This window comes from Echinococcus granulosus (assembly GCF_000524195.1).
Source record: "Echinococcus granulosus chromosome Unknown EG_S00067, whole genome shotgun sequence".
In the NCBI taxonomy this organism is placed as follows: domain Eukaryota; kingdom Metazoa; phylum Platyhelminthes; class Cestoda; order Cyclophyllidea; family Taeniidae; genus Echinococcus; species Echinococcus granulosus.
The window spans coordinates 68264-79219 of record NW_020170447.1 but is presented as its reverse complement, the minus strand read 5'-3'; the positions used below and the strand labels follow the sequence as shown (position 1 = coordinate 79219).

General features: G+C 44.4%; 1 protein-coding gene across 1 annotated transcript; it reads left to right on the top strand. All coding sequences in view use genetic code 11, as the record gives it.

The window, feature by feature from the left end:
• On the top strand, positions 1–10850 carry EGR_06977 (putative cleavage and polyadenylation specificity factor subunit; the record flags this gene model as incomplete). The annotated part of the gene is made up of 11 exons (XM_024496226.1): positions 1–457; positions 554–657; positions 694–837; positions 884–1084; positions 3774–4206; positions 5065–5372; positions 5452–5575; positions 6638–6891; positions 9041–9241; positions 10133–10387; positions 10671–10850. The coding sequence occupies 11 exons, from the start codon at positions 1–3 to the stop codon at positions 10848–10850; spliced, it is 2661 nt and encodes an 886-aa protein (XP_024349343.1).
• Between the last annotated feature and the right edge of the window lie 106 nt (positions 10851–10956).

Below are 10956 nucleotides of genomic sequence, written 5' to 3'. Positions count from 1 at the left end.
ATGGCTACCTCAATAATCAAGCTGCACACATTCTCAGGTGCTGGTGATAGCTACCCGCCATGTTTTATACTCCAAGTTGATGATTTTTACTGCCTGCTCGATTGCGGGTGGTCGGAAAATCTACCAAGGTCTCGCATCGCCGAGGTGGGCAAATGGGCGAAGAGGATTGGCGCAGTTCTAATCAGTCATCCAAGCATGAGGCATCTAGGTCTCCTTCCTATCCTCGTTGGAAAATACGGCCTAAAATGTCCTGTTTATTCTACCACACCAGTTTTCAGGCTTGGTCAACTCTTTTGTTACGATGAGTTTCAATCGCGGTTTCTATGTGAGGACTTTTCACTCTTCTCTCTGGATGACGTTGATGACGCTTTTGAACTGTTTGTTCAGGTCAAATACTCACAGACAATTAATCTCCAAGGCAAGGGTCGTGGACTTAGTGTCACGCCACTACCTTCCGGTAATCTTTTCTGAGCTAATAATACTGTAGGTCATATGTTGGGTGGTACTATTTGGAAAGCGGTTAAAGATGAGACGGATATCATCTATGCAATAGACTTTAACAATGAAAAGAGTCGTCATCTGAACGGGGCCGCCTTTGACGCTTGCATTCGTCCGCGATTGCTCATTATTGATGTCTCAAATGCGCTATACACTCATGTGAGCTCAGCTACTGTCATAATCGCTAAATTGTAGGTCGGACGTAAAGATCGCAACGAGGCCTTGCGCCAGTTGCTCCTTAAGACGCTGCGTCGCGGTGGGAATGTTTTAGTCGCTGTAGACACTGCGGGGTACTGCTTGGAGATTGCATATATGCTGGAGAGTCTTTGGCACAGTCCAGTAGGGTCTTTTATCCCTTCTCCCCCGCTGACGCGCCTCATTCTAGGAGTCGGGATTCATGGCCTACGGATTGGCGATGCTCTCACACGTGGGATATAGTGTCTTCGATTTCACCAAATCTCTGGTCGAGTGGATGTCAGAAAGGATTTTGCGATCATTTGAGGATCAACGTTGCAATCCGTTTCATTTGAGACATATGCAACTCTGCCACACGGCTGATCAACTGGACTGTGTATCTAACCCAAGGGTGAGTTCTCTGTTTCCCTGTCAACATTTGCGACATTTTGTTATTGAATATAGGAGAAATTTCCGGTAAAAACTGAGGCTACTTTTATTTATTACCGTGCAATTGCGGATTGTTCCACTCTTTGTTATCCCCGAGTCAGGTTTTCAATCCCCAAACGAATCTGTGCAGGACTTATAATTTAACAATCTTTATCAAACTATGTTTTTGAACATTCCTCTTCCAATTTGTTGCTAGTAATGGACTGTTATGGTGTTCCACTCATCACCGGGCCGGGTGAATTGTTTTTTGGATCGTTTAGTAAACATGCCATCAAATGAAATTGGCGGATCGCATTTATTTGCGTACATGTATAGTTAAACTGTTGGAAGTTCCAAATGAATAAACCGTTGCTTATCAAAGTTCTAGTTTATCTGTTTTATGAACTAGCTTTAACATGATTTTAAGGCTGCAGAAACTTCTAATGGCATTTGTTCTACGGCGCTTAGAAGTGTGAGGGCAGAATGTACGACTTAGTACCTACTTCATTCTAGTGATGTGCTACTTAAAGGCATATGCATCACGTTTAGGAAGAGCTTCCATTCTTGGTATTCTTGGCACGCCATTTCGAGATTACTATATCGGCCATTTTAGTAATGAAATAATCGGTTTATGCTCTCTACTGGGAAGGGAAGCGGTGGCAGGAGCTGCTAAGCGCTTGGACGCTGTGTGCATCAGCAGGTGCCATTAGGCTTGTGAGGTCATCAGTTTGTTCTCCACTGCCTGTATGAGCCTTACTAAAACGCACCTTTTTCAATTTGTTTGCTGAATGACTAGCTGAGTAAGTCGTGATGAGAATTGGCTTCTGTGCTTTTGTATTGTAAAGTTGGATTAGACGGGCGTAACATTGGTTATCATCGAACGGTCCACTCTATATGTGGTGCACTGTAGATGGAATCGTTCACTTGGTGAAGGGTCAGTGGCTACACTTGAGACTTTTTCACTTGATGCGTTGCAACATTAACGTGCGTAAGTGATTACCATATTTTCTCGGCACTACATAATCGCATGCGGAATAGTCGGTTGGGAAATAAGTGTGATGGAAATGGAGGTGAATAGGGCTCTTTTTTCCTGGATTCTAGGGCCAACACTTTTTGTACAAGTGGACTTGGCAGTCAGTTCTTGTCTTATAAAGAATGGCTAGCAAATTATTATCGCATTGATACTGGCGAAAGTGATTTGAGAGACTTTCTGCAGTCGCTCAATCTTTATTTCGAGAGCCTCACAAAATTCTTTGGTTACGCCATAGTTGTGAGTGACTAAATATTTGATTACTCCTTTATACCAGAATATAATTTTGTCACATCGAGATCGCCTTATCCTTAAACAAGTGAAGTGCTAAAATCACCTTGGATTTAGATCGAGCCAAAACGCGTTGTTACCCTCTGGGCATTATTTCAATGATATAGTTGCCGGTGACTTCATCTTCACGTCTTTACTTTTCCCAATTTTGCAGTGTATTCTTCCTTCCTTCTCCTGATTTTGACTTACTGGTTGTTGGCCTGGTTCGGCGCCGTAGTCATTCCTCTGCGTCTCATCATCCTAGTGACGCGATGGATTTAACTGATATTTTTTAGCAATTAACCCACACTGCCCTTTTTTCGCTACCTACTAGCGAAAAACCTTTTGCATCGCCCCGTTGCTTACTGGCTATTTTTGTTCGCCACGGTTGCTTGGAACATCTTCATTTAGGTCGATTTGGTAGGTTAGTTGGATTTCGTGTACTATTTTTACTATTCCACGAATCCTGGGATTTTTTCATCAACTTTTCCTCCCTCCATCTCTCGCTGATCTTCTATGGAACCGTTGGTTACCTTAGCCCCTCTTATGCATTGCACAGTTAAACTTGTTTCACAATTAGGACTCTTTTCACAGCGTAGTATTTGGTTGTGAGTTTTCCTCGTATCTTCATCACTCGAAACATTCTTTCATTTTCTTCTTGTTTTGTTTTATTCGGATTGGACAGTCTGCCACTTTTTATGCGTTAATACGTAGTAAGTAGCCGAGAGCCTAGCTACTCTTTCTCCCTTATTTAGCTACTTGACGGCTTCCTCCCATACTGTAATCCGTTTTTCATTGTCAGACGATGCGTGTATTCACACAGCTAGAAAAGGTGTTGGATTATAAGTAAAGTTTGCTCGGTCAAACCATACACGAGTTCTACAAGGGTACGATTAGCGGTTGAGGGCCTGGCTATACACGGATTAACGTAGCCCTGACTCAACCCCCCCTTTTCCATAGCTAAGTGACACTTTTCTCATTAACATCTGTCCAATTTTCAAACGTCTGGTTAAAATATCCCTATAAACTATCTGATTAGGAAATTTAGTGCTAAATGCTCCAAATTCGTACCATAAATGTTAGTCCATAAGGAATCCTGATTCCAGTCAATTTTAACGGCCATTTGCTTTTTTAGCGTCATTGTCAAAGTGGTGATCGTATGAATCCACCTAATTTCCCAATTTCCATCCCACAACCCTTTTATTCTACCTGATGGCACACCTTCATTCAGCTGAAGAGACGAATCGTAATAAATATAGTGGTTAGTTAGTTTGGCAATTAAAGGCAAAAGTGAACGCCTACTTGTTTACTCATATTGTCGGAGGACAGTAATTATAACTATTCGATTCCATCCAATTTCCCGGAATTTCAGGTTATCTTGGCCACTGACGCCGGTCTGCGAACTGGGTTTTCTCGCCTCCTCTTTGTCGACTGGGCTGACAACGAATTGAACACTGTGGTGATCACCTCCAGGGACGGCGACTTTCGTGAAGCAAAGGATCTTTCTCTCCTTCTTCAGCAGCAGCAACCAAATCAACCGGATGTGTCCTTGGCCCGGCGTCTCATCGGTCTGAGTCGGGGGGAGGAATGGGCACATGAAGGGCTTGCCACCGCGGCCGCCGACACCCTCCTCATCCCCTTTGACTTCTCCCAACGCGTGCTTGTCTCCGAGGAGAGCGATACAGGAGAGGGAGAAGGGGAAAAAGGGAACTCTGAGGCGGGTGCAGGACGGTCCTCCGTGGTGGAGACGACCTTGGTGCATTCAAAGGGCACCGATGCCGGAGCAGGTAACCAGTTCCGGAACTGTAAGTGTTAAAACTAAATCTAGATTTTGATAGCATTGGTGCCAGTGGCTTGTTTATGTTGTCTTGATGATGAACTGGCGAAGGGTTCAGCTTTTTAGCTGTTTGATTGGTCTCATTGATCGTTGTATTCTCGGATAAAACAACCTCTTATCTCGTAAGTTTGCCAGTGAAAAGACTTGATTAGATGGTTCCTCGTGAATATTCAGTTTCAAGTCTGTACTCTTTAATGATTTACGAGGAGTATTCAAGTTAAAAGGGGGCTTTTAATTGCAAAGGCCTGATACAGTGGTGGCATTGCACAGTGGCAAGTGCCAAGTGTGCACTACTCGTTACAGCCGGAGCACTTGTCGTGAAGCGGTTCAGACACCGCTAATTAAGATGGAAAGCCTCAGCACCAGTGAACAGAGGCGTTAAACCACATCTGTGGATAGATGCCAAGGTCATCAAATTCACCACGCTGTTGGAACGCTCATCCACTTAGCAGCCGGGCATCTGAATGGTGTACGCCTATCAGTTACGATCTAGATCTTGACGGCTTCAAGTCCACTGTTGTGGTACTAGCCCACGTGAACACTCAGGGCACAGGATGCCTGATCCTGCCGTGAACATGCCCAAGTGACAAAGCTTTTTTACTAACGATGAACACGATTAAATGTTTGTAGTTTTGAATAGCTACGATACAACGGGTACCAACATTGATGAAGAAGTGAAGTAGGAAGTTTTGTGCGGCATGTTTTAACAGTATTAACTGATCTTTCTGTGTTGAGGATTACCAGATAGCAATTGAACGCTTGAATAGGTGAATAGATGTAGTGGAAGACGTTTTGCACATATGCTACTTCCCTTCCCTCCCGTCAGTTGGTAACTCGGATGTTTTTGACGCGATTGACGACCTCGATAACAACGAAGATGACACCGAGAACGATGGTGACGAAGTCGGCACTGGTCAGGCACATGCTTCCTCTGCCACGTCTGGTGGTGGCACTGGCGGAAGTGTTTTCTTCAACCAACCCTATAGTCTCCTCCCAAGCAGTAATGGAACGCTCACTCACGGTCGTCACATGGCCTGCTATGACATCTTCCCGGGTGCCCAAGTCCACTCTGGGGGACAATTTTTTCGCTCCACCAAGCGGACCCAACCCGTCTTTCCTACCACTGAGCGGGTTGTACGTTCTCTGCTCCCCTACAATATTTCGCAAACTCGTATTTCCGTCCTACTTAGTGTCGGTGTCTTCATCGTGGTAGGTTCAATGGGACGAGTACGGGGAGAAAATCGATACGAACGTCTACCGTATGTCCGCCGAGGTTGGTGGGCCTGACGGCGTCAAGAAACGACATCAGAGTTCAGCCACTTCTGGTGGTGGTAGAAGTAAGTAATTTCACTGCCATCTTCCCCCTTTCTGGCTACTCCATTATTGCTTCATTCCACCTGGGACTTTTTGGCCGATGTGAGCGTGTCATGTTTGCTGTTGCCTTACATTGTCAAATGTGAGTCCCTACCTGAAGTCGGTAACCGAGGCTTGGGCGACCTAGAGCTTGGATAGATGAAATATTCAGTGAGACGGCGTAGGATAGTAAAAGACGACGTCTTGCTGCTTTCATATTTCTCTTCCATGATGTTTCTTTCTGATTGTTGCTTTTCTGTCCAATTTCGTAGTGGCTTTTTGATTACTGGGACGATATGTCAGCTTCACTGGTGTTTCTTGGTCATAAATGAAAGTGCAACTACTGATGGATCATAATTAAGGTGAACGAAGTATTTGGTGAGGCTGGAGGGAGACCAATGAACTGAAAGTGGGCCAAAACTTGAGCTGATTGGAAGAATCAGGCATTGTTTGACATGGCTGTTGTTTTCAACACCACGGGACCACCTCAAGTAGCACCTCCACATAATGAGATTTTACTCTCGAAAGCACAGAGTCATCGAGTGTCGACCGGGTTCAAGACTAAGGTTAGGTGTTGATGGGTATTTGAGAGGAAAGGTTAACCACCCAAAGTGGTGGCATAGGTCGGTTTGATTACTATTTCCATCAACAGTGGATTACTAAACCTTTCGATGGAGTGCATTCAGTTCCTTAAGAAGTGTGGATAAGAGATTCCAATTGCACGGATGAGTCGGCTATAAGGCGATCTGAGGTGATTATGGAGATACTTTGAGCCGAAATGTGGTCAAAACCTGCGTGGGTACTATTTCTAATGACACGCTTCTATAGTGTTCTGGGCATGCCTATTGATGCTCCTTAACTTGCTCTCTTCTACGTAAAAGACAAATTACCGGTCAATGCATAAGGGAGGGACATTGTTTGTGGAGAACAAAAATCTAACATTCGAAGTTCTTCCATCTCAAACACTACCCGCCTACCTACATCGCAGGATTTTTAGAAGGTTACCGAAACTGCACTTTCCATTTTCTTTGTTTCTGCCACCGAAGACGTCGGATCGCGTGCTTTGTCCACATCCTCAAGAGTGGAAAAGACCACGTCAACGCGAGGTGAGAAGAAGTCGCGTTTCGACATCCACTCGGCCTCCTCAGATCAGCTACTGAACTTGCTGGTGCTGCAGAACATCTCCAGTAGCAGTCTCACTACCCCTGGCTTCCAGATGCCCACTAACATCGCCACAAAATGTATGACGGTGAAAATGGAGATCCCTCTGCGTTGTGATGTTAGCTTCATCGACTATGAAGTGGGTTTCTGTCTTTTTTACTTACAATCTGGATAAGTGTTACTTTTTTATAGCCTTACCAGATCACCAGATCAGGGTATAAGAATAGTGTTTGATAGCGAGAAACAAGCCTAAGTACGGGTGTGTTCCATAGGTGATCCCATCCTAGAGCTCCAACCATGTGTCACCGCGATCAGTGCGAATGTGATTTGCCATTGTTAATTGCGCACTTTTCTCTAACTCAAATGCGCTATTGATGGCATTGCGGGTTATTTAAAAAGGCTCCGACTCGGCTCAGACACATTATGTCTATTCACGTGATATCTCCCCGGTTCATTGCACCAGGCTTATTACAGTTTTAGTGCCTTGCCCTTAAAAATGAGTTGGCAACTTGCGTCTGAGGTTTATTTACAATTTGGGGCAATATTTGGTTTAAAACACACTGGCAAATGCTCTTTTGGGCCATTCAAATGCTGTCCAACATTGAGTAGCAAATAAGAACGGTGTGCTGTGCTGTTGCATGTGCAGCAAAAGTCCAAATTCGTCGTATTTACAGGGTAATGGAAGTTAAGCAATTCCAGAGATCTTTTTAAATCATTTTATCTGTGAAAATTGTCAACCATGCCATCAGGACAAAAGCTTGTGAATTCCACTCTTCTAATATTTTACCGCCTTCGTTTACATTTTTTGTTTACTTCCGAAACCTCTCTTTTATTTCGCATGTGATCATGTGATGGTCAAGCGGTTAAGCCAGGACGCGGTGATACTAAGCCCTTGGAAAAGCGACACTAAGACAAGGCGGGGATAAAGTGAGTCAGTGACGCCCTTCTATCCTCTAAGCGCGGTATGAGGTCTTCTCAGGGGTGAATTCTGCGACGGTATGGGGTGTGTTTTTTTGTCTTTCGTGGCTAAAAACAGGACTTACTAGATGGCCAGCCCTGAATGTCTCTGAGTTAAAGTTTTTCACCCTCACATGCTTGAACTGTATCGCATCGAGTGGATGAATCTCAACCGTAATTGCTAGCCTGCATCTGCACTAACTTATTTAGTCACACTTTGCCAACATGTTTATCCTTTTATAATCCACTCCTCTTGCGGTGTTGCCTTTGACATTAAAATCATTGGAGCTTTTTTTGGCAAAGTACTTCAAGGATGTATTAGTGATTTTCTATTATTCTTCGTGAACCGGAAGGCGGTAGTTTAAGCCTCTGTGCATCACTGTACGTTTTCTTTGGCCTTGCCGTTTCGTGCGCTTTGGGGCACGTTAAGGGATAGCAATGGCGAAGGGAAGTCACCGTTAAAACCGGAATTTTAAATCAGAACGGAAGGAGCCTTAATCTTGTAATTCATGAGTTAAGAGCGTCTGCTGCGGTGAGTATCCGGAAAAAGATGGTGTTTTAGTTTTGTTGCATTTACTGCACATCTATTCAAATGTTATTTCTCGGTTTCCGAAACATTCTTTGAAATAATTTTTTGTTAAGTCTCCTTGAAGACTTGTTGATATTTCTTCTGTCTCAATGTCCTGACGTCATCGCGAGGCCCTCTCCTTTTAGCGTGAACCAAGACTGGTTGAAACTTTTACGTCAATGTCTATTCTTTGCATTGGTCAAATTGCACTTGTTTCTTATGTGATAAACACCACCGATGGTGGCGCTGGTGGAAGAAAAACGGCTCAATACCATCCTCTCGATTTTTCCCAGTAAGCCCTCTTTGAAAGTGACCTCATAATCTTCCAGACATAGTTCGACTTTGTTTTCATGAATTCTTGGTGGAGTTGTGGTGTTAAAATGGACTCAAAGGCGTTAGTTGTTTTTTAGTAGAAAAATACCTCTCAGTTCTTTATCTACCATGCGTAGATTAAGATGAGGTAATGTTGCAAGGGAACCTCGGTTAACGGCCGAAATTTACAGCCAGTATGGAGGAGGCCTTAAAATGGAGGAATATCACGTAATAGGCGTGTGCACGCGCCATCTCGAATAGAAAGTACCTGGTTAGTTTGTCGTCATGTGCTCCTTTAGATGTTCTTCAATTTGCGGCGTTTTTTCGTTTTATAATACCACTGTCCGTGCCCTGGGCCACAGTTAGGATTCGCGAATGGGGAAAGGGCATGGGAGAAATTATAGACGACTATAGATTTCAAGAAGGTACTCATTCCTCCTTCCTTCTACAGAGTCGTTCGGATGGAAAGGCGTTGCGGAAGATCATCACTGGCCTACGACCACATGAAGTCATTTTGGTAGGTGCCACGAGGTCTGCCATCGACGCAATGGTGGAGCACTGTCGCTCTGACCTCCAACTCAAGGACGAGGTCATTCACACGCCCTCGGGATTGGATGTTGTCAACTGCACCAAGGAGGGGGATATTTATCAGGTAAACCAACTTCATCCTATCTCCCATTGCTGGCGTAGCGTATATTGGAAGTTCAATGGCATAAGTAGCACGAGCTGAGCTCTGTATCTAATTTCGTTGTAAGATATGGGAAGAAGGGCTCTTGCTCCTCTTTTTTGGACCTCGCCCTCTGCGTTACCCGTAGTCGCTACTCTTCTTCCTCCATTATAAAGTTTTTGGAGTTGTTAAAACTATCTGTCACGTCTTCTTTGCGTACTGCATTGTGAGGTTTTTCGGCGCCTGGTAAGCCAATCACTTTTGTGGGAGCTTTTTAATTGTTTCAATGTTCCCCAGCAGCTTAAGCTATTTTTGCAATGTGGAGGGCATGTCTTCAGGCTCTTCAATATTTTCGTAGGAATGACATAAATATCCTTATTGGCCGTCCTCAAATCGGTCAAGTCTAGCATTCCTTTGTTACTGGTAATTGTACAAAGTCATGCTTGGTGCATTTTCCAATGCTTGGTCAGATTTAGATAGTTCCTTTTTGTGGATCCCTATTCTACAGCGTTTTTCGTAGAATTCGGCTCGGAAGATTGGAGTTGTTTTGAAAATGAGTTTGTTTACCACTGCTGCTGATATAGTACCTGAGTCATCTATAAAGACGTGATAATTCATGTCAGAGTGTGAGAGTAGCATTATCATCGATCTTCTGAAGGACCGATAGACTATTAACTGGAATGGTGGATGACTAGAAGATTAGAAGGGGCTGCTCGATTAAACGACACATTATTCTGCTGTAATGTGGAAGGACATATGTGTGAATTTGCTTTAGATCACATCCGGATTGGCGAAAAAGGGGTAATGAGTTGGACTGCGTTGCTAGATTTCAAGAGGAAGAGGTTTAAACTAGCGCTATTGCTCCCCTTACAATAGGCACGAATGAAGGACAGCTTGGTGACGGGTCTGCGCTTCACCAAGATCCGCGAATACGAGTTGGCCTGGGTGGACGCAGACATTCTGGAGGCGGAGGAGAATGCGAACCCCACGAACGGGCTGGAGGCAGGGGCCGACGGAGAAGCCTCGCTAGTCACCATTCTCGCCTCCGATGCTTTGCCCGTTCTTGCGCCACCCTCTGGTCCTGTTGTCGACCACCCCACTGTCTTTGTAAATGAGCCGAAGCTCTCTGACGTGAGTCTTTTTTGCTAACATGGTCATTTACTCTTGATTCTTTTACTTTTTGTCACAGTAGGTGTGTGTAGGAGGAGAATTACTAACTGACTAGATTAGTGGGTGTTTTTTATGCACGAAATGCATAAAGTTTTCTATCGTGGGGTCTGCTATAATCGGATGGCAATATACATGCTTATTAGAAAACCTAGTGATCACAATGCCATCCTTCTGATCGGTGCAAGATGATGCTATCCGCCTTATCTCCCACTTTTTCTCCTCATCTCTTCCCCCTCGCCGATAGATGAAGCAACTGCTACTGAATCAGGGCCTCCAGGCAGAGTTTGTGAGCGGTGTGTTGGTAGTGGACAACTGCGTGTCCATCAAACGCACAGAGACTGGCCGAATGACCCTGGAAGGGGTGATATCGCCTACCTACTTCGTTGTTCGGGACATTCTCTATCGTCAATTCGCCATTCTCTGAGTGTGTAATTCCATTCCTCTTTGTGTACAGAAAGTGGAACCCTTTTTGAAAATAAATATGCGCCAATGAGTCGAAACTGAGTTTTCGCTATTGTGTGTGTCTGTGT